This window comes from Hippoglossus hippoglossus, chromosome 17 (assembly GCF_009819705.1).
Source record: "Hippoglossus hippoglossus isolate fHipHip1 chromosome 17, fHipHip1.pri, whole genome shotgun sequence".
Lineage (NCBI taxonomy): Eukaryota > Metazoa > Chordata > Actinopteri > Pleuronectiformes > Pleuronectidae > Hippoglossus > Hippoglossus hippoglossus.
Window position 1 is genome coordinate 8,250,275 of NC_047167.1, and position 24,102 is coordinate 8,274,376.

The window sequence follows — 24,102 nt, forward strand, 5'->3', positions numbered from 1 at the left end:
TTCAACTTCACGTCTCCAGTGGGTTCAGCTGTTAGAATCCAGCTCTGCACGCTGACTTGTTTACTGAATTAATGCCTGTATGAAAGACGCCAGACTTCAGAGCTGCAGTCACTTCTAACTTCCAGATGATGAATTTTGAAAACTGATTCCCCGAGTCAGTGTCAGAGACGGGCCTGTGCCGAACTGATGGGTCTCATTCAAACAGAGTTTCGCATATTTAAATATAAACTTCTGTGACTTTGAGCCGAGGTTTCTTATTCGAGCGCCGGCTGAGCTTCTTAAGTTGACTTGAGGCGAATGAAGCCTGAAAATCCTCAGCTAACACCACCGCTCCACCTCCCCTCATCCCACCCTTCCCACTGCGCCTGCTACTGTGTATCTCCTAAAGACCCATTAGCCCACTGCAAATGGTCAGCGAGAAGGGGCAGGCGGCCGTGCGGCCCGTGCAGCCGCTGGATAATTTTCCATTTGGCTCGGGCCGGCCACCTGGCAGAGGGAGAGGATGGGAGAGGTGGGGGTGGAGGGGGTTGAAAGAGATGCAATTAGCGAGGCAGGCTGGTTCTGGCAGAAGGTGGGCAGTGTGGGGGGGGGTGGTGGGGGTGGGGGGGGCGCTAAAGGGAGGGAGGTCTGGGGATCCAGTCGAAAAAATAAACGGACAAATGGAGGGAAAATGGAGAAGGAGGCAAGTGGGACTCAGAGGGAGAAAAAATGGAAAACTGAAATCCCTTCGCCTGACCAGGGGAAACTGAGCTGTAGCTACAGGCCTGATACTGAATATGGATGATGAACATTTTGAAACATTTTTATGATGCTGGTATGTGCAGCAAGGCTTTAGCTGACATTCATTGAAAATAAACTATGATGGCTTTAGTCCAACCAAACTTAAACTGTTTGAGTCTCTAAAATGTTCAATCAGCAGGACAACAATGTTGGTTCTTTTAGGTTAGCTGTGGGCGGCTATAGATCAGTAGCTGGAGTCGGGCCCTCCAATAATCAGCAGGTCGTGGGTTTGATTCCCAGCTCCTGCATTTAAAACCTCCCTCTCACAGACAATTGTAAAAAGGAAAAGCCCCCTGACACTCAAATGGAAAGGATTTATTGCAGAGTCGTTGACATTCAGCATCACGGCTCTGACCTCCTCATTCTCCATGAGGAAATAATACATAAATAAATCAGACAGCAGGGAGCGATGATAATAACTGACCCACTGTGTGATTGTTGTTTTGTTGCAGTGTTCTGGTCGCTGCTCTTTGCTCAGACACAACAGCTGTTCAAATTATAGCGGTGACATGTTGCCCCCATCGCAAGTGCTTACAAACAAGTTCTAATTTTTATTAGGCTACTTAAACCATGTATACCAACAAAAAGTGCATCCCAGTGAAATAGATTATTGGCTCAACCATTTTAGTATTACACTAAAATGAGAAAATCTGAATATCACACCATTAGAAACATTTATTTAAACATTTGGCCTTATGTTAATAATGAATGAACACAAAGATAGTGAAAATTGATTTAATTATTTATATTATTGACAAGGCCGACTTTAAAAGGGACAAACATACCAGAAGATGTTATTTTCAAGGAATTGTAAGTATCTATATACAGACATATTTCATTGATTTATATATTCTATAGAAAATCTATGAAAATAGAGTCAAAAATGCCTTTAAACCACAGGTTCGATTTTATACACAGAAGGCAGAGGCACATTCTGACAAACAGTGAAGCTAAAATCATTTTCTAAATTGTCAATGATGTTTCATATAAACAAGCAGCTCCTGCAGAGTCAATATGTTCATATCAGATTTAAAGGTGATGGGCCTAGATGCAACAATGATTATATTAGTTATTCATTCATTCATTCATTCATTCTCGACGCAGTATGCAAGGATGTCAAAGTAGAAGCTGGAGTCGGAACTTAAATGACAAAAAGAACACTTAAGCCAATTTAGGCACATGATGAGTGTGTTATGTGAGGTTGTTTAGCAGCAAAATTACAGTCTCAGAAGGAGAAATCAAGAATTCATGTGCATTTGAGCTTTTACTCAGAGGTTTACAAGCTCTCACAGTTTGGCCTGGCCTGGCTTAATCTGCAGGCTCTGCAGCTTCAGAGCCATCCCCATGTTTCCAGTGATCTTCAGCTTCCCTTCAAAGAACGCCTGAGGAGACAGGAAGGAAAAAGATTTCATACAAGACTGAATAGGTGGAATACTTAAATATTGTCACAAAAAAACAAGCCTGACTGCGGTTGTTAGGTTAAGTTCACCCAGATATCGGAAAGAAATCCTGGGTATGTTGAACTCGCTTCATAGTACAGGCCACAGGCCTCTGGTCAAGAGATGTAATTGCAAAGGGAAGCAAAACAAACCAATCACAGGATGTGATTTAGTTTGAGAAATGCAAGATGAATTGCAGAAATTGAAAAAGATAAACTCAAATGCATCTGCTGATCGTGAACTGTTTTAAAGCAGCCTCACAAACTGCAGTTTGTGTACAGTGTAGCTTATATTTATACAAGATCATTTTGTAACCATGGTAACATGTACATTTTGTGAATGTAAAGAATCCTATTATTTTTGCAGTCTCTACTAATAATGCTTATATGCTTGACAACACCAGTAGATAAAAAAAGACATAACGTGAGGCATGACTTACAATAATGAGAATTTGATTTCCCAATGTAAATCCATGAAGAACTGAAAATGTGGCATGACAATTGCAAACACTGCCCAATCAGTGACACTTTACTGTTTTAAAAACAGCATTTCTTCATTTATTTCTCATTATCTCGGTCAAACGAACCATATTACAGGTGTGAAAGTGACCTGAACTGTATTTAATCTAATGTCATTGAAATAGAATATTATTTTTCATAAGAAATTTAAGAAATTTTATACATTTAACAATACTACAGCAGTGGCCGTTCTAAACCTACGTGTTTGGAATGGTTTGATTGGCCTGTGGTAATCCTGGCTGCAGTTTTCTTTCTCAAACTGTAAAAGTGACCTACGGTAATTGAGCCGCAGCGAGTAAGAAACGACTGCAAGACTCAGAACCCTGAAGCTGCATCCCCACTGCTGCACAAAGAGCTGTTCACCTGTTTATTCAAAGTGAATTAATACTGTACCTAACACTGTACATCCTTGGGTCCTTAACAATACACATGTGGGAAGCTGATGAGATGAACAGTTCCTGAGATATTCGTTCCACATACAGACATTTCTGGAAGTCTTAGGTAGATAGAAATCGTTGATTGAAAAACAAATGCATAGTTTCTTAATTATACGGATACATACACTTTGTGGGTTCAGCCTTCCTGTCATCAAATCCGGAAGATCCTTGTCACACATGGACAAGGAGCAGTCGGCCTTTTTATCTAAGACAACAACAAAAAAAGAAGCATGAACTTATTTGTTCCGGATAATTACCACAATATATCAGAACTGAATCAATTCGTATTTAGTGTCACTGCAACACACATAAAAACGTGTCCTCCCCTTCCTCAAATGAGACAAAACCATGTCGAAAGTACTTGAAGAGTACACTTGGCATTTTGATGACGCTTTCCATTAGTGCAAAAACATGTTCTATGTTGTAAGTCAAATGCACTCGTTGACTGAGGCAACCGTTCAGAAAGCTTTATGACTAATGTTTTCATGTATTCTGAAGTCTAAAGGTCAGCTGCTGTGAATGACGCTTTGAGGGGCCGTGAATGCAGCCCATTAACCACATATACAAGGTTTTGAACATTAATAAAGCTTAAGATAAAGTGAGGTAACCAAGAGCGTCGCAACAAGGAGAGCGAAGCAGGCTGCCCCCTGAATACAGCCGATGACAATTTCTTGAGAACCCCCTTAAATTCCATGACCGGTTACGTAGAGTAGACTGCAATGACATCATGGCAGGAAACCCCCTAACGAAGCCCAATGCCACTAGCTTTCTGCCAAAAACGTCATTTTAGGCTACATCCGTACCACTATGTTTTCATTTGAAAATGTAGCAACTCTGCTACGGATACGTCGGGCATCCACACTACTCTGGAGTTATAGAGGAGCTAAAATGGAGAAGTTTAGAAACCCTGCTGATCAAATGTTAGTTTGAAACTGAGATTTTTTGGAAACGATGATGTAGAAACTCCCAACCGCTGATTGGGTCTTTTGGGACACACCATGGCCTTCGCTGGCCTAGGTGTGTTAGAATGAATGGGGATTTAAATTGATACGGAAAATCCTTTTAGTTTTGTTTCAAACTAAAACATAGTAGCATGGATGTAGCCTCAGATTTTGGGCTGAATACTAGAATAAGGGGTTGAGTTTGGTTTGATATTGCCCCCCCCCCAGGTCCCTTAAAACATTCACATGTGTTTTCTGTAGAAATGTGTATGTTATGAATTGCTCATTTCACAGTCCTTATGTAATATGTTGCATTAATGTACAGAATACAGTATGTGAACTGTATATACGACCCCTCAGCTTGGGAATGACCTGCCTGGGGTGATAAGGCTTATAGACCTGTTTTCAAAGGTGCGATACACATACATTAATTATTATTACTGCTATGATTATTATTAATCGTAGACGTCACATGTCTGCAGTAAATAAATCTAGTATATCAGCACAAATGAAAAGAATCATTTTTTTAGATCCATTGCATAGGTCCAAGCAAGGCTATTTGCAATGAGCTCACGCTACCGTCCATAAGGTTTTTACAGACCATTCAGACAGTCAGACTTCATAGCTGGAGTTGTACAGAGCAGTTGCATGTAATGCAGTTCTCTCTCTCTCATGCAAGAACTTGTCTTTCACTCTTTAGTCCATCACTCGGAATCTGTTGCATGGGAGAGTGACGTTTGTGCACGTGCACCCCCCCCCCCCACCACCGCCATAGATCGAATGAATCCTGTGGGAAACTCTCAATTAACCCACTTAACCAAAATATAATGGTTTCCTTCCTGACACATACCACATCTGTCCACCAGGTTTCATGGTAATCTGTCCAGTAGTTTTTATGTAATCCTGCTAACTAACGGACAGACAAACAAAATGAAAACAGGAGGTAAATATGTGGTTTTAGGAACTGTCAGTGTTTGTGTGTGTTGCCATTTCCCCCGAATTGTGAGTTTAATTTAGTAAGTTCTATATTTTGATGTGCAAAGCAGCAATATCATCAAATCCATCAAATAAGCCATTTAAAAGTTTTTGTTAAAAATTTGACTTCACAGAGTGTTTCACATACCCTTAGTTTAACAGCGGTCTTATACAAAACCAGACAGACAAAGCAAATCTCTAGCATCTGAATCCATAACAATTAAATCTGATTTCATTGTTCATCCTGCTGCTGAGAGGAAACGGGCCGAGTGAGTCTCACAGCTTTCTGTCGGACTGACATTGATTTCACAGCCTGTATAAAAAGCTGCATTACTGAGAATCCCGTTGCTCTTCCAGTGAAGTGACGGAACAGAATGCGTCACCCCAGAGACAGAAAAGTGGGGGAATACGGATAAAGAAACACATTTTTACATGTATATTTTGAATCCCACTGCTGTCGCAACAATAAAATCTGAAATCACACATCTCCATACAGACACGTACCTGGGTCATTGGTGACAGAACCTTTGCCGCTTTTCACATCCACGACCCAAGTCGCCTCCTTCCCATCAGGTCCGTCCCTCACTTTAAATGCAAACACTCCCCCGACCTTCTTGACAAGCTGCTCTCCTTCCTGCAGGGATCGAGACGTTCCATTAAATCATTATTGTGACATTATTGCTGGATGTAACCAAGACATCCATTGTCATGTGAAGTCTTAAGTCTCTGAAAAGAATCACCTCTGTGAAAAGGTTCTTTGCTGCTAATATACAGTGTAAACTACAACAAAATATAAGAGCTGCTGTGACTGAAACAGGGAAAGTTTAAACATCATAAGGGTTCACACCGCCTGACCCACAATGAAATGAGTCTCTACATTGTTCAGGCTGTTTGACAGAAGGTGTGTGACATCTCATTCAAGGACATTTTGATTGCATATTGTGTATCCTTCATTGTGAATACTGCAAGCTTCAGCGTTGGAATGTTTATACTCTAAAATATATGGACTGGCTAACCATGCAGCTATTTGCCTTTTGTCCACCCACATTTCACCACCACGAGCAAGTAAACTGAACCTCAACGTTGCTGACCCGATGGCATCTATCCATTATTTACACTGCTTATCCTTTGAGGGTGGCGGGGGGGGGGGGGGCTGGAGCCAACCAGCTGCCATTGGGTAAGAGGCGGGGAACACAGAGGACAGGGCGCCAACACATCACAGGGTCAACACTCAGAGACAAATATTATCACTTACACTAACGGGCAATTTTCAGTTCCAATTGAGCTAAACTGCAAGTCTTTGGACTGTGGGAGGAGGAACGAGTACACTGAGAAAACCCACGCAGACGCAGCAAGAACATGCAACCTCCACACAGAAAGGTTGGTCGTCAGGTTTGAACCCAGAACCTTTTCACTGAGAGGCGACAGTGCTCACTTGATGACATCTCAACACGATCTATATTCATATTGCATTGTGGTATGTTTGTGCAGAGGACGTTCAGGGAAACACACTCATATATTTTTACGGCATAGTATTAAGGCCATATTGAAGAAAAAAAAATTTAATTTGAGAATAATGTCATAATATTACAACAATAAAGTTGGAAAGTTTAAGAAATAATCAGCCAGAGTTCCACTTCTTCAGGCTCCAAAGTCTTAATTTCTTGAATAACTACGAAAGCTCTTTGAATATCAGATGTAACCGATGATGACCTCACAATCGACCACTCCACGTCTGCGTGGTTCTCTCTTCAGAAATGGGTCCTGATACTAATGATAATGTGCTCCTGTTGTGCCAAAAAATTTAGTATTTTCTCATTTGTGAAACATAAACTAAAGTACAACTTACAAAGAGGCTGCACATTCCTCATTTCAATGCAGACGACATACTGATCCTCTACATTAATACATTACTCTTGTAAAACATTTTTCTTGTAATATTACAGCTATATTCTTATAAAAACATGTCTTTTGTAATCAGATTTTTTTTTAAAGCTCATTTCAGTGGTAAAATTCTGAAAAGAACGTGTCAAAAAAGGAGAGCCACGCAGTTATACAGTATCTGTTCTGGAGAAATGTGAGCAACACTTGGAAAGACCTAGCAAACTCAAACACTAACAATCCATCAGTGAGCGCCACATTTGGTGCTTATTGTCATGCTGACAAATGCAGGGAGAGTGAACCCTCATGTGCAGCAGTGAAGTCAGTCGCCCTACGGCAACTGACTTCACAACTAGCCATTCCCACGCATCATCAAGGTGTCATCAGCTGCTCATCTCTGCACCCTGAGGGTTTGGGAACGAGATGAGGAATCAGCGCCTGAGGCAACCGCATCCAACGGTGCCGTCAGAGGTTCAAACATAAATGAACGTGTTGACCTGAATGAAAAACTGTTCCATACTTGTAAAAGAGAACAGCCTCAATGCTTGTTAAATTATATATCTATGTATAAATCAAAATAAGATTTTAGTCACCAATATTGACATGGGCTCTAAAAACAACATCCAATTACATACAGCTAACATGTGTTTGTCTTGCCTTTCAATTTTAGAGCTGTCACTCCTTTCTGTACTGCCAAAGTATTCATATATAATATAAATATATATATTGTGTGTTGCTTTAGTGGAACAAAGCAACTGACGACCATAAACTGCCCACTGCACTGGTTCATTTATGATTTGCAGCCTTTACTTTTCTTTGATGGTCATGGTCCCATTTGCCAAGTACGTTGAAAGGAAGAAAAGGGAGCCAAACCAACTCTATGATACGGAGGCATTTAATTAGATGCAGTTTACTTGAGATCAAATAGAGCAGCTACATGTAAGTGTGAGTGTAATGTTTATTCGTGAGAGAATGCTGTAATACCTCATGTAAATGTTTCTCAATCTCTTTGAAGATAGGGTAAGATTTAAAACCCTCCAGACCGCTGCCTGCGCTGGTGGGCATCGCACCAATGTGGGTCCTGTGGGGAATAAAAAGAAAGACACAAACTGTGAACAAAATAACCTCCAGCTCACTGAGGTTTCATAAAGATTCAATTACATGTGAGGCTGTGAAGTATTTCAGAAAAAAACAGAAAAGAAAAAAGAGGGGATGAAGCGAAGCGCAGTGTCTACAACACATGGCCAAATAATGAGAAGAACTGGAAACTGTAATAGATCAAGAAAACTGTGCAACTGTTGGTCAATACAGGACACACAAGAAAACAGGTTGCAGTAAAAGACACACATGTTTCTCAAGGCCTTTGCACATCAACGGCAAATAAATGGAACCACATTGCAAATCATTCAGAGACGAATTTTGACGGCTCACTGCGACAATTTCTGCTGTACATGCTGTGCTACCTCACAATAGTTTTGTGTTATCTATCGGTACTTTTGCAAACATTGAGTGTGACGTGATGTAGTTACAAGGATAAAAAAAATAAAAATCAACATCGAGTGATGATGATCTGGTTCTTCTTTTACTTTATTAAAAAAGAAAAAAATACAAAATTGCTGGGTACACCGTCAACGAATTTGAAGAAGTGTTTTATTTGAGGAAGGTACGGTTTGTTTGTTTGTGTGAAACCTTGGAAAAATGGACCTTGGTTTGAGAAAATAAAAGGCGCAATATTGATGTTCAAAAATAAGTCGCTGAATGAATTGAATTTATGAAATATTGAATTTTGAAAAATATGAAACACAAAATTATTGATTTAAAAAGAAAGAATACAAAAAAATAACATCAAAACTAAATTTTCTACAGCAGAGGACATAATGACAGAAATATACACTTGATGATTGCTTAATAAATATAAAGCTACACAAACTGAACGAGGAAACAAGCATCTTGCTCACCCGGCCTCCTGTGGGAAGCCCATCCTGTAGAGAGCAACAACGACAGCTCCTCCTAAGCCAATGTTGTGTTGCAGGGCCACTTTGGCCCCGGGGACCTGCCTCTCGTCAGCCTGCCCTCGGAGCTGCCAGCAGAGCTCAGCGCACTGGGCCAGACCTGAGGGAGCAGGAGGGGGGGAGCGAAGGACAGAGGGTGAGGGTGAGAGGGTCGTGAGTCATCGTGAGGGGTGTGGTGTGAGGAGCTGGAGCTACACCATCATTTAATGCTGATGAAGCTGCAAACTGCCTCATCACTGCCACATGCTATTCACTGAAGTATATTAAAGTGCTTCCACAATCTGTACAGCATTTGACTAAACCTGAGGAGCACCGTTCATCTCATTGTATCCTGAACAATAAAGCTTTTTATTCCATTCTTTTGTATTCTCTTCATTGGCCTCTGCTGTTTTTTAGATCCCGGTTAATTATGTGAATTGATTCGGACTTTGAAATAGAGTTCCAGGAAAGAAGATCTATATTTTAAAAAGGGCAAACCACTCCGGAAAGTACTTGTATAACAGCAGGTAAGATGCATGCGTAAGGGTTGTATTTTAAAAGGGACGCTCATTGTGGTTCCAATCCTGGTTTGGAGAACTTTTCAGCACACAGCTCATTTGCTCACCCAGCACATCCGGAGCGACATCAGCATTCGTGCGGAGTTTCCGATCTGACAGCCTAATAAATGTAAGTCCAATCCTCACTATTCTTCTTATCCTGTTATGAGATCCCTGGAGACTATTTTTAGCTGCTGCAGGTTCCACAATGTTCTTGTTAGCTTGTTGCTTGGAACGGGACAGGCGACGTGACTGTGGGATAAAGTCTAAAGCTCGAGAAAAAGCTTGTAAGGGAAACTAGAAATTTGCAATATTTTAATCACAGAGCTGAGTTTTCAAGAATTTAAACCCAGCATGTCAAAGGTTTGGGTTATGCACCATGTAAAACATAAAACAACACAAAAAGGATTCAAAAGTGATCAGTAACACAAACCAGATACTACTGATGAATAAATGTATTTTTGTTATTTATTACCTCGGTCAAGAAGGTTATGTGTTGGCCCCTGTCTGTTAGATTGTTTGTTGGTCAAATGGATAACGCAAAAGGAAGGATGGGGGCATGGGCTAAGAAATAAGCTATCAAATTCTGGTGTGGCTCCAGACAAAGGGATGAATCCAGGAATGTCTGTACATTGCGAATTCAAGCATTTTATTTTATTCTTTTTTACATTTTCACTTATTTTCCAGGGAAAGATTCATGGATCTTTATGGGGATATTTATAGCACTTCTCTACTCAAACATACCATCATTACCATTCTTGGAGGAGTCCGTGATCAAACCACCAACCAGCTAATTAGTAGACGACCTACTTTACCTCCTGAGCCACAGCCTCCGGTGCTGTGCTGTGACAGCGTGTTCAATCTTAGAGTAACACTGAGTGCAATGAGGAAGCTCTATGTGGCTGCGATTGAAACATGCAAGTCCATTACACTGTTGACCCTGAAAAAGGGAGATGTGTTGTCAAAACAAACTGGTCTCGCTTATTAGTCAGGTGGCCTTCATACAAAAAGGTTTTTAATGGTTTGACCTTCACTAACTTGAGGAGACTGATTTCCTGTTTACAGTGGTGGGTAGAGTAAACCGAACCAGTGCTCAAGTAAAAGTATTGTTACTTTATATGCACCTGCACCTTAGCACCGCACGTGCCTATTGTTTTTTCTGTATATATTGTTGTTTTATGTCCGATTTGTTGTTATGTCCAAAGGCACCAACCACACCAAGGCAATTTCCTGTATATGTAAATATACTTGGCAATAAAAATAATTCTGATTCTGATTCTGATATATATTACAATAACACAAGTAGAAGTACTCATAAAAATAGGTACTTGAGTAAGAGTAAAATAGTATCTAATAAAGAATTACTCAAGTAGTGAGTAGCTTCATTAGAATGCATTGCATTCAAACAGGATATTAAGAGGTGATAACAATGTAAAGTCCACATTGAGTGTAATTAATAAAGTGAAATATTCAAAACTAGGCAAATATCAAAATACATTCTGTTGTGTTAAGCACTGTTTGCTTTCAAACATCAAGTCGCATCTTTAAAATGTTCACCTAATTAACAAGATAGGAAGATACGGACATTCAAAAATAAAAATGATATTACAATAAATTAAACAAAGAAATTCTTCACAGCAGAGTAGATAATAAATGATATTAAAATAAAATGATCTTTTACCACAGTTTTAATTTGTATCTGTTGAATAGGTCACAAACATAAATATTTGCAACACTTCCTTTACTCCTTTCAAAGCAAAAGCACTCCAACGTTTCTGTTGTTTTAACAAGATTTTGATTTAACAAGATTTTTAGTGTTATCGCAGGACCTGAAGATGCACGTTTCATAGTGTACTTCCCTGGCAAATAGTTGCGTATATAGCTGTTCCTTTATTCAAGGAAATACGGTGATCATACCACAGACCCTTCCATTGCAGCACCACTGCAGACAAGCTGCGTGTGAACAGACAAACGTGACACGCAGCAGATCCACGTAGCAGCTGTTCCGCTCACTCAAGCGGGGCCCGCTGGGTGGCACTGTCGGGAAATCGCTGTGTCCGCTCAGCTGAGTGTAAAAAATATATAAATCATAGACATGGAAATGTAGCGAGAAGTGTGTGGCTCAATGTAACTGAGTAAAAGTAATTTTATTCCATCATAAATGTTACTAGTTAGGAGTAAGAATTATTCTGCAAAACATCAACTCTCAGAAGTAAAATTTACTGGAAAAACTACTCGAGTAAATGTAACGCGTCACTACCTCTGCCTTTTTACGTCCTGGACAAAAGGATTATTTGAAAAATATCTACAAAGAGGCTGTTGAAAACAAAGACAGACTTCTGGCCCACAGGTTTGAGTTGCAGGTAAAACATCTTCTGTCTAATAAAACTGAGATGATCTCTAAAGAATATGTCAATGCTGAGTATCGCTTTGATCCCTTAATATGTCCGACTGACCAGGTTAAGCAATGCAGCATTCAGCAAGTGTAAAACACAATACCCTCCAGGGTGACAAGTTGACTCTTAATCTGACAACTCACTCCCTAATCTCACCGGGGTCAGCTGCTGCATTAGTGCTGTAGCCAAGCATTTCTTCCCATCTGCTTAATGAGCTTATGCATTCCTCCATTATCCCAATAGGCTAAAGGACTTAACAGTAAAGAACTCATCATGGTGGGTCTTTCACATTGTGCGGCCCTCTTCCTAATCTTCTCCACGTACTTTGTTTATGTACGAGCAATTTAGTCTAAATGCCAACAGAAAGGTTTACTGTCCAGTTCACCGGGCAATTAATCAAAAGTAAAAAAGAACCTCTCGAAACCACCTCAGACATAATTTATAGACAATTAAAAAGGACACGTGTCTTTCACTAAAAGGCCTCTAGTAAATTCCTCTACGGAGAACACATTGCCCATGCTCTTTCATGGTGACAGGGGATGATCACAAGGGTAAGTCATGTTGTAATTCACCAAATACGTCAGCGGTGCCTCAAGGTCCCTGCATATCATGTCAAAACATAAAAACCTAACCCGCCTGACGATGCTCACGCAACCCACCGGTGAGATCCCTGCACAGGTCAGTCAACGAGGTGTCGATAGCGCTGCTCATGGCCTTCCCGAGGGAAGAGGCAGGAGCTTTACGAGCAACACCAAGGATCAGACGGAGCTCAGCTGACTGGGGCACTTGCACACTCGCAGTGTGACCCAGGAGACAGAGGGAGTATTGATGATGCGCTCTGGGAAAATCCGCCAAAAATAATGAGGTGGAGGGATTGAGGGTCGAGATTTTTAGGAGTGAATGAAGAACGGCAAAGAAGAGGAGAGAGAGAAAAAAACCCACAACGAATAAAATGAACAAATCTGTATCCAAATGAAGCAAAAGGAGGTGTTTGCCATTGTTTCATCATGGTATCCCTCACAAGAGGTGTGTGTGCGAGGAAGATGACGGCCGTTATAGCAGAGGCAGGGTAAGCAGGCTCCTCTGTTTGCTCAGTCTCCCCATACCATGGTTTAATATGTTGAGAGATTACAGGGGAGGCCTGCCAAAGCCACAGCCGGCTGCCTTCCTCACATGCAGGCTCAGGGTCGCACTCATCCAGTTACAACCCAGCCGGCCATCCCTAGGAGACACATGCCACCTGGTGGTCGCCGTGGCAAACACCTCTCACAATAAACAAGGCGATTGACATATTTGCAGCTTTCAACAAATTAAATTCAGGAGCATAATGAATGAAATTTAAGAGCTATGTCGAGTGCCACAGATGCGAAGGAAGATCTGTGTCCAAGGATTACTTACACTTCTCTATAATTGAAGATAAGGTAAAGAAGCTGAGTAGAGAATAACTGTCGATACGCCACAACAGACAGCGATAGAGTTACCCAGACATATTAAAGGTACAAGGTAATATTTTAACGTATTTAGGACATTTTGAGGCTTCAAGTTATTATTACATTTAAGAGATTTTTTAAAAACTTTTTAAGACCTTGTGGAAACCCTGATGAAAACACTATGGCTGAGACTGAAATCACTCACCGCTCATTATACAGTCACCATTTTGTAGTGCTGTCGGAATGTTTGGTGAAAATATTCATACGCCATGGTGGACTCTTTGTATCCCACAATGCATTGTGAAAAGTAGTGTTCAACTGACCAAGCAATATCTACCATTGTGGATTGTGGCCACACTGCATGAAAGAAAAGGGGCCAACAGATTAGAAGAGAGAGAACTTGTGTCATGTCTGAATAAAAAGAAATAAAAAACTAAACGGATGTGACTCAATAGAAGGGCAGCAGCAAAGAGAAGAGCCTTGATTGGAAAGAACTGAAAGTTGTAACAGACACTAAGTATTTTTTTATTTATTAATGTGGGAAAATAGGCACTAACAATGACATACTTACCGATGCATAGAAGATGACCAGAGTAGTGTCAGAAAGCGTATATTCATCTACATTGAACACCAAATACAATGAGTAGGGCGGAGTGAGTGAGGAATCGCAACCTATATCTAATGTACTGTGCTGTAACCCTGTGTGTAGCTCCAAACCAGTTACAAATTAGCATTGGACTGGATTATGTATCGATGACATGTCCTCCGTCCCATAGTATTCAACAAGTGGCTTTCATTAAGAGTCAGAAAGTCAGAGGCTCAACATACCTGTGGCACCCAGAGGATGTCCTTTAGAGATGAGTCCACCACTGGGGTTGACCACAAACTTGCCACCATACGTGTTGTCCCCTCTGTCAATCATCTCTCCGGCTTTACCTGGAGAGAATTTGAAAAACAAAAGAACACAGCTTAAAGATTCAGAGTGATGGATTATCACTAGTTGAACATTACGATGAAGTTAACTGAGCAGTTCAAAAACACTGATGTTACTGTATTTATCCCAGATATGTCGGGGACGTAAGCGTGCTATCGACTTGTAGAAGCCGACTTCCTGTCGCCTCCAGCTCTCTCTGTCAGCATTAATAATATGTGGTGTTCATAAAGATGATCAAACAATGTCACTGTTGGGAATGAAGGCTTCTACTGCCCGTGGTAGGGATCAGGCTCGATACAGATACTTGGTGAATCATTTTGAAAAGATATTTTAATGCTTCTCACATGTACAACAGTCCTGATAGTGTCTGGATGGTTTTAAAAAAACGGTGGGATTACTAGGTCACATCCATCAGTGTGACACCAGGCCCTAGGTCTGGTTGTTTGGTTTTTCAACACGCTATTGTCCAGACATTTGATGCTTATAACATGCAACAGACGCATGTTATAAGAATCATCAACCCCCCCCCCCCCCCCCCTCGCTCGCTGTGTTCTCACATCGAATTCTGCGGACTTTATATTAGGGGGACAGGCGGAGAAAGTCCGCAGAAACTCTCACTAGGAGATGTACTTCACACAAACATGTCGTCCCGAGAAACTGCGGAGGATTTAAAAAGCGGCAGTCGTACCTTCTGCACACAGACCCAGGGCCTCGTAGGTGATGAGCTCATTGGCTGAGAAGCAGTCGTGAAGCTCGACCACATCAACGTCACTGGGCTTCAGGCCCGTGGCCTTGTAACATTTTTCAGCTGCCATCCGAGACATGTCGTACCCCACCTGCATGGGAACAAAATAAATAATAATTTAGTATGTTCAGGAACTCATGCAAGGAAACAAGTCCATCATAATAACTTCACCCGCTATGTCCCATGATTGTACAGGATATTATTTTAATTTAAAGAAAATAAAATGTTTCTATTGTAAAACTTAACTTATACTGGGAGGAGTATTACAAATAAAAGGAATGTGTGCTATGAATTCCGAGTGAACCCCTTCCCGGTTTCATACCATCTTGATGCAGCTGTTTTCCTCAAATGTGGAGGAGAGGTCAGTCGTCATCTCTTGGGCCAAGATCTCCACTGCCTGCTTCTCCAGATGATGTTCCCTGACAAACGCCTCGCTGGCTAAAACTGCTGCTCCGGCTCCATCTGATGTCGGGCTGACAAGAGCAAGAGGTCGATGTAGGAATTGAAACAAATATTCTGATTTTTAGATGAGAATCAGCATTTTGATCAAATGAAACCAAGCAAAGTTACATTACACTTGATTCCCAGTTTAGACATTTTCTTTATTCAACACAAACTCTGTGGGACTCTTACCAACACTGAAGCAGGGTGAGGTAGTCAAACACCTTCCTGGAGTTTATCACCTGCTCTAGACTGTATTCCTCCTGGAACTGGGAATACCTGCAGGAATAATGCACACACATACACACTTGAAGAAAAAAACATGTTTCTGACATGTATGATGTCACCATCACTGTCAATACATATATCACTGTACATTATTGTTAATATGAATCCAAAATGCTGTAAATAATATCATAAACATAAATGTATGCCTACATCCTATTTATGCAGTATTTATTATGTAATTAAATATAAAATGTAAGTATTTTGTACCATTCTTTAAATTATTTATTCATTCTTTCTATGCAAGTGCACTAATAGCAATGTAAAACTGTGAAAATTCCTTGTATCTGTGCACATACTTGGACAACAAAGCAGATTCTGATTCTGAAATAGAAATTTATAAGCAGTATTATGTTTTTCCAAATTTGTAAAGTTTCTTACGGGTTCTTGGTGGAATGCTTGTGGTTCTTCCAGGCAATTTTAGCAAAGTGTTCTGGTTTTGTGCCTTTAAAACATTGACACAATTATTGACATATTGAACACACTACAACTGTAAAACAATGCAAGACACAACCACAACTTTAGTTTAGCTCATTTAAGCAATTATGATGTTTAACACAAACATCGTTTGTACCATATTTCTCCATGTGCTCCCTGCCAGCGTTGCCAAACATCTGTGGTGCTACTGGCGCTGCCACCATCCCATAACGGTTGATCATTATCTCCAGGTGCTTGTCAACGGGGTTGGTCCTGTCCATAAACTAGAAACAGGTATTTCTATTTACATACGTTTTCACGTTTCTATATTTGTATCTTTTTGTTTACAGGCAAATATAAGAGAAAGACATTCATGTTGCAAGAGGGCTCAGACCGTTAGCGTTCTCATTTTTAAAAGAAGTCTTTACTCTGCCAAACATTTTACTTCCATTGCTCCCCAGCAAAAAGCAGTAAATGAAAACGAATGAAGACCAGCAGAGGTTTATACATATATATTCAATTTAATATAGATATATAAATAATTTAATTCAACTTCATTTACTCGCTTTTTAACTTATGCCTGGTCCTAACACTCTTCCACTGTATCCCTCCATTTTACAGGAGCAGAGGATAAGTATGGAACCAAGCACCATCTTTCTTTTCAGCCAGAGCAGCCACGCTACAACAAAACAACAGGCGGTGGAAACCATAACAACGTCTATTTGGTAAATTGCAAGATAACGTGAAGTACTCTAGTAATTTTGTCTACCACCTTCTATACTGTTGAGGAATTTTTGACCATCCTCACACATTACTGTATATGCCACTATATTTTATGTATAGTGTATATCATATCTGTATAGGAGAATAGTGCCTGTCTAATTCCACACATACTCCCTTCTCTCTCTCCAAGCAGTACCAAATGTCAGGTTATAGATAAAGTACCAACCAACAGTACGTTGTAGTGTCTACGATCAGGGACTTTCATATCTAACTCAGATGCTCCAGACAGAGAGGCACCAATAACTCTTTTGCATATTTCACCAGGGACAAGACGTAAGAACACAATGTGATTTAGGAATGCATACTTTAGGCTTAACTATCCAATAGGATGTGAACACCTACATGTAACACAGAGAGTGACAGCAATTCTAGCCATTTATGGATGTGCTGTTGGAATGGGTGACGCAAGCAGAGGGAGATATACTGGGATGCTGTGGGAGACATCTTCAGACTTGTTGGTGACAGTTGCTCTAGTTACTCTGTTAGCGTTTGTATATTGTTCCACCTTCTGGTCTCCTTAATGCATCAAGTCTACATTAAACTCTTCTGCATAAGACATCAGCTGCTGCCTGAGTTCTCCTTTCACCCGTTTTCCAGAAAACTTCCATAACAAATACCTTTGAGGACAAAGAGCCTCTTTCCATCTTCTCAAACCCCAGAGCCAGCACACAGTCAGCGAGACCTGCAAAAGAAGAAGAAAGAATGGGTTTTACCACATCTGTTACAGAACAGGTGAAACACTACGCTACAAAAAAGTCTCTATGGAAATTCTAATACTTCTTTCTACTGTGAAAACCAGTTGAAACCACTGTGAATCCAGTGACAAATCTGTTATGGAGCAACTTATAGACTTTTGGTAAACCTCCTTTTTATTATTGATTCAAAAATTCTTCCTTCTTCACTCACCTCCCTGGATCACCTGCCGTGCCGCGAAGATAGCAGTGGAGCCTGTGGAGCAGTTATTGTTGACGTTGAGGATGGGGATCCCCGTCAGGCCCAGGCTGTGATAAATGGCCCTCTGCCCACAAGTGGAGTCCCCTGACGGAGTAAGATACACGATGAGATGTTACTTCATGTTTTTTGTTGGGTTTTGTGCCCGTCAGGCATTAGACACATCATCAACACAGTGAATTCTCCAGACTTTAAACTGCTGTATTATCACATGTTTCTCCATGTATATCTGAAATCAGCTTTAGAGACACAGCCTTTTTGCCTCATTAGCAAAAACACTTGGTTTCTTACTTTATAAAAAGTACTGTTTACGTATATACGAAGCTACATATAAATATCAAGTTGGAAGTATTTAGGATCTCAGTGAATAACATGTAAACTGTAAATAAAAGTATACAAAACAATCACATTTTATTGGAGACTTGACAACAAGAACTTACCATAGACGTATCCTACACAGGCTTGCTCAATGGCAGAATATGGGATTCCTGCATCGGCTAAGGCCATTTGACCTAAAGGTGAAGTTATAAAACATGTTAGAGAACAAGATCCACTTCAGATGATCAGATATGGTATCTTTTGAAGGACTGAACAAAGTCCACATTCAGTGAAGATAAGCACCTGCTTCCTTGGCCATGTCAGGGTAGTCAAAGTTTTCTCGGGCCCCAGGCTTCTCAAACTGCAGCAACATTAAAGAAAAGTCGGACCGATTAGTGCCATACTATTTATAAACATCTCCCCTCATGTTAATGAGTTAAATCTTTCACATGAGCAAACATTAAACTCTTCTGTAAGTCAAATGCAATGTAATCTTCGGGTGGAATCCCTCTACGGAAGTGAGCTTCATTAAAAGGACCCTGGAGCGTTTAACTTGACAAATGCACTGGTGCATAGATCAATACATTTGAACACTGTTTGCTGGTTGCAAAACAAAATTCATACTAAGAACAGATATTATACGATAATAACCTTTCAGAAACGTCTGATGCTACGGCGAATTCCCTGTCACCAGATTTTGAGTCCAATACCAAGATTAAATGTGCATATTGAATTGAAGCAATACAGTTCAGGATAAAGTGTGAAATAGAAGCTTTAAAATAAATAAAATGGGATAAGAATATAAAACTATATATTAAAAATGTGTACATATAAAAGTTTCGAAATAGAGACAGTATGAGCAGCACTAAAATAAAGTGCACAAATCCAGACAGAGTTACGGATCTGTCCCGAGGGGACACTGCACAGAACAAGTTGTTGCACATGAATAACGACGAAATGCACTGAACTGATATGACCTCAGTTTGTCCACAACGAGAATAAATAAATTCAAGAGAGAGAAACGTTTGAAAACAAGTGGATGCACAGGGGTCCAGCAGCCTGATGGAGACATGACCCTTAGCCCAGTTTGAGCTGCGGCTCTGTGGCCGTGAACCATGGACTGACTGAGGAGGAGAGCCAAGTGGGACGAGCGGCATAACTCACGAAAACCGACCATGTCAAAGCTAAAGACCCAGACACCATTAATGTTACTTAATGCGAGCTATGCTAACTATGCTAACAACGACACACGTTGAAACATTAACATGATTAAACATGACTAAACGATCTGCACACACACACACACACACACACCTCGGGCTGTGCAGCAACTTGCACGTTCTTTGCGCAAGGCTATGTGAAGTTAGCATGCTAAGCTAGTTTCAAGTCTAAGAATATAAATACCTACACTGTCGAATAGTGTATAGTTGTAAAGTTGTGTGTATTCGTACTTTACCTTTGTCAGACCCACACCGATGACAAACACTCTGTTCTTCTTTCCAGGTGCCATGTTCGCTTGTGTTCAGCTGCAGGTCCACACACACTGACAGGAGGTACAGGCAGCGAGATGAACGACAGTCCTTAAATGCACCACACGGCAAAGATCGTCTATGTCTCACACGATGCCTGACTCGGTGAGGAAAGTGTCTCTCAGTCAATGTGCACATACAGAGTAAAAAGCAACACGTTCTTCTTAAAACCTGTTGATCCAAATCACTCAAAAGTAGACGTGTGTGTATAACTTACACGAATTAAAGTATATTATGGGATTTATGCATGATATAAATAAACATATACAGCATCTTTACCACGTCAGTCCATCCGGGGAGAGACATCCCTGAGGTTCTGAGGTAAGATTAAAAATGTATCCCAGTTAAAAGACATTTTTCTTCAGAGGATGTCTGAATTATTTTAATTATATGAGGCAATTGTGATTCTAGAATATAGGCTATACAAATAAAACTAGATTTTTGTTTGTCTCCTGTTTTTAAACTGGAACATGTCGTATCCGGTTGGTCTTACAGACATTTTGTGCAATTTATGTATTTACAGTGAGAAGGAGTCTGTATTTCTCTTTTCCACTGATGCTTAGTTGTGATTTAGTGTAAATTGAAATAAAATCCAGACAGTGAGACCTCTTTGCTTTCTAACTCTTAACCTAAGGTTGCACAAATGCAGCTCCTCATTTAATATTGATCAAGTATTATTAGGAAAATCTGTGCTCAGTCCAACATAAAGATCCCTTTTCAGGATTCTTTTGTTGACTTGCTGCCGGAATTTTCAAATAATATTGTTTCATGTGGCCTCAAGTTGACTCGACTACTTTACTTTCCAACAGTTAGGCCCCCTATACGCTTTAAGTACTTACTTACAAATGTTACAAATGATAATAAGGGAATGAAAGCAAAGAAAAACCTCACACAATTTTCACCCTTCAATTTTATTGAGGCATTGAAAAAAAGAAAAGAAAAGAAACTTGTCCTTGGGGCACATTCATCAATCCAAAATGTGTGTATGTTTCAACCTGTGTTGTTATTCCTCTTCTCTCAATGTTCATCATCAACCAACCCAAGCCAGCGAAGCATCTTCAGCATCCATGTTGCCAGGAAACCAGGCCTGCATGTGATTGGCCGCAGTGTTCATTCGTCCATGACATCAGCACTTGATGACCTTATGGGTGACTTCATATATTCCCACCGACTCCTTGACTTCCTCATCGTAGTCTGTCCAGTCCTGAAAAGTTCAGAACATTGATTTAATGAAAATCACTTTCAGAGCGTTCAGAAAATCGATGTCTAAAGCAAAGCGCACAGATGAATGAAACAACTTTAGCCTCAGCCAACAGTGCAGCAGCAACGATTGAAATTCAGTTTCAAGTCAAACATTCCCTGAAATGTTAACACTTGTGCGACAAACAAAAACTACACAGAAACTGTTGAAGTCTGACTGACAAGTTGCTCTTACCTTTTCTTGTAGGTTAATTTCAGGAAACTGAGTCCCGGACTCTGCTCCTTGTGCAGCAAATCCAGCCTAGAAGAAGAAAAAATGCATCATCACACATCCAAGTTAATGCATACTGAAGCAGGAACACATTCCCTGGTATTTGATAACAGATCAACCTGAATCTGAGAGAACTGTCAAATACGTCTGCCTTGTTTCTTATGGAGTAGCACTTACAAGTGAAATGTAAGTGATGTTTGGATGTGATGGTTGATTGACATTAGCGATTGAATTGTTATGTTGTTTTTTTGGTTAAACTTTTCATTGATGATTGAAGAATAGACTTACATATCCTAAACTAAAAGTTATTTAAGTTAACCTGAGTTCAGCTGTCAACTACTAAACACACAACACACAAAACACACACAAACACAGTAAAACTCTTATTCAAACAAAGCTTCTCACCTGTGGATAGAAGTCGACGGGCTCCAGGCCTCGACACTCAAACTGCACCATTGTTTTGAAGCTTTCACTGTCATCAGCCTGCAACCCAGCAAACAAACATCCTCAGACAAACAAACATCTCTGGACACACAGTTATTACACTCAACATATTATCAGTAGGTAACATCATTTGTCAGATTTGCTTTAAATGTTTAAGGGTTTTCTAAAAGGGGTCTGGAGGCCCTTTATTCCTAATATTGCCACTCTTTATTAAAACAATCTAATACTCAGCATCTGACCATTGGATTATGGATGTTGTTTTATGCATTTCTATCTTCATGATTTGCTTAAAAGGCTGTCAGGGAGTTTGTTACAATATACGTTAGATCAAAAGACATAAACAAATTTATTTGTCATATAATAAGACTCAAGTGAAAAGGAGAATGTTTACTCTCCTCACCATCTGTGATGCTTTGACTGGCAGCTACTGACAGTATGCTGAGTATTTGGGTGCAATACAGTTGCACTGTAGATTATTAAGAGATGTAGATAATTCCTACGTCTGAGACTGTGGGAATCTCATCTGACAAAGCTTGGAAAAAGGACCTTCCCATACCCACCCTACATTACTTGCTAAGTTTCACACAATTTCTGAATGTCTGTCCAATCATTTATTAGTCTGACTAAGTGAGGAACATAGAAGAAAATATCCAAAAATTACTCCTTAATCAAATCACACACATTTGGGTGATTCTACATGATCTCCTTTTGATAACTGATGTGATATTTCACTCCCATTCCCTGAGCCTCCAGTGAAACAGTTTAGAGCTGCACTTTGAAAATCTCATGAAGTACAGAGGTACAGGACTTTGGGCTTACATTATATGGCGTGATTGTGTCGCCCAGGATATCTGTGAGGAAACAGTTGACATATGAGTGTTTACCTCAGATAAGGCAGAGCATGCAACTCAAATGAGCGTGTCGGCTCGTACCGATTGAATTTTCCCTCGAGCACAGTTTACACTTCTGCACCATGCTGGCACTGCCTCTTCCTCCCTTCAGCGGCACACTCTCCTATGGAAACATTCAAGAAAAAGAACACACACGTATTGATGCATTGTGCACGAGTGGGATTATTACATAAGGTTATGGACACAAGGGTCTTTATTCTCACCACGAGGGTTATATACTGCCATTTGTCTGGGATCTCGCCACAGTTCCCACACTTCAGCTGAAGAAAGAGAAAAAGACAGGAAATCAAAGAGTTAGTGTGAGCGAGACCGAAAAGAAGAGGCTGTGACAGATATATACGAGGCAGGAAAATAAAAATACAACATCAAGTTATGTCATGAATACAGTAAAGACACATCACCCTGAGGACCTGGTCACTTATCAATCTCTTCTCTCCTCTTTCTCTGCCGCCAAAAGCTCTTTTTTACCAAACTAGAATTCCATCCTCATTTTCGAACCCCAAAAAAACTCTTCTCCATCTTTTCCAACCTCCTTGACCCCCCCAGTCCCCCTCCTCCTCCCTTCTATCAAGCCACTGTGTCAACTACTTTACAAAAAAGATAGATGACTTACGCTCCTCATTTTCAAATGTAATGTAAAAGAGATGGAGGCTGAGTAAACTCCCAAATACATTTTTAAATGATCGGGTTGATCAGATCTTGATCAAATAGAACAAAACTATTAACTAATAATCTAGATTTTTATGAGAACAAAAAGTTGGTTCCAAAGTCGCTTTGGATAAAAGCGTCCGCCAAATCACATGTAATGTAATAAATGTGGGCGTTTTAGCATTAGTCGGTGAAGTGGTGTAGATTGAAGTGTTTCAGTGTAACTACCACATTAGAAACATTAGCATTAGCAACAGTAGCATTAGCAACAGTAGCATTAGCAAAGTGTACGTTAGCTTATTCAAACATGGGTGATGACAGTTGTTTCTCCAAACAAACCAACACGGTGAGCACACTGAGGAGAGTAAGTACATTAGCATGCTAGCTTGACAGCGGCTATCCCACCTTCAGAAACCAGCGGAAGTCGTCGCCCAGCGGCCGAACATTGGTCACATTCTCCAGAGTGGCTTTAAACTGGAGCCCGAACTTCTGTCGAGTTAAAATGAGATGTTAGTGTTCACCCAAAATCTCCCCCTGAGCAGAGTTTACAGCAGAAACACGTTAGCATGTCGGTACGCACCACCATCTTGGATCTCCCCCCGCTGCGTTCACGCACTCCTCGTATATTCTAACTTCTCGCTTGCTGTTGGACTCGTTCTGCTGTAGTTAGGGGCGATAACGACACATTTAAACAGTGTGGGTCATAGGAGCGTGTTGTTTTATGTTTTGTGAATGACAAAGGTTTGTTTTCTCGTTCTTTCTTTCGTATTAAAGCCGCACAATTTATGTAAATCTTCAAAAATCCGTCAGCATGTGAACGGAGCAGATGCAGCAGTCATTTGCGCCCTCTAGCGGCCACAGTGGAAACTGACTGACCTAC

General features: G+C 40.5%; 2 protein-coding genes across 3 annotated transcripts; both read right to left on the reverse strand.

The window, feature by feature from the left end:
• Positions 1 to 1,499: 1,499 nt before the first annotated feature.
• On the reverse strand, positions 1,500 to 19,815 carry scp2a (sterol carrier protein 2a). Its single transcript, XM_034613470.1, has 16 exons — positions 19,676 to 19,815; positions 18,523 to 18,580; positions 18,342 to 18,413; positions 17,857 to 17,988; positions 17,568 to 17,632; positions 16,325 to 16,451; positions 16,132 to 16,195; positions 15,658 to 15,744; positions 15,347 to 15,497; positions 14,968 to 15,115; positions 14,174 to 14,281; positions 8,930 to 9,083; positions 7,956 to 8,052; positions 5,595 to 5,724; positions 3,300 to 3,379; positions 1,500 to 2,162 (listed from the first exon to the last, which is right to left on the reverse strand). Exons 1-16 carry the CDS (start codon positions 19,727 to 19,729, stop codon positions 2,067 to 2,069), a joined length of 1,623 nt encoding a protein of 540 aa, XP_034469361.1. The 5' UTR covers positions 19,730 to 19,815; the 3' UTR covers positions 1,500 to 2,066.
• Positions 19,816 to 20,638: 823 nt separating this feature from the next.
• On the reverse strand, positions 20,639 to 23,923 carry czib (CXXC motif containing zinc binding protein). Of its 2 annotated transcripts, none has more exons than XM_034613513.1 (8): positions 23,803 to 23,923; positions 23,628 to 23,711; positions 22,778 to 22,834; positions 22,596 to 22,677; positions 22,483 to 22,514; positions 21,625 to 21,702; positions 21,184 to 21,249; positions 20,639 to 20,952 (listed from the first exon to the last, which is right to left on the reverse strand). In XM_034613513.1, the coding sequence occupies exons 1-8, from the start codon at positions 23,806 to 23,808 to the stop codon at positions 20,875 to 20,877; spliced, it is 483 nt and encodes a 160-aa protein (XP_034469404.1). In that variant the 5' UTR covers positions 23,809 to 23,923; the 3' UTR covers positions 20,639 to 20,874. The 2 variants fall into 2 exon arrangements, with proteins under 2 accessions (XP_034469404.1, XP_034469405.1); XM_034613514.1 differs by having other exon boundaries at positions 23,806 to 23,826.
• Between the last annotated feature and the right edge of the window lie 179 nt (positions 23,924 to 24,102).

Bases quoted from the DNA above. Each gene is read 5' to 3' on its own strand.
- scp2a (XM_034613470.1), bottom strand. From the start codon at position 19,729: ATGGCACCTGGAAAGAAGAACAGAGTGTTTGTCATCGGTGTGGGTCTG. The intron at 18,581-19,675 runs GTAAAGTACGAA...ATGTTGCTGCAG, and splicing joins TCGGTGTGGGTCTGACAAAG to TTTGAGAAGCCTGGGGCCCG. The intron at 3,380-5,594 runs GTACGTGTCTGT...TTGTTGTCTTAG, and splicing joins TTCTGTCACCAATGACCCAG to ATAAAAAGGCCGACTGCTCC.
- czib (XM_034613513.1), bottom strand. The intron at 22,835-23,627 runs GTGGGATAGCCG...CTCTTTCTTCAG, and splicing joins ACTTCCGCTGGTTTCTGAAG to CTGAAGTGTGGGAACTGTGG. The intron at 22,515-22,595 runs GTACGAGCCGAC...GTTTCCTCACAG, and splicing joins CTCGAGGGAAAATTCAATCG to ATATCCTGGGCGACACAATC.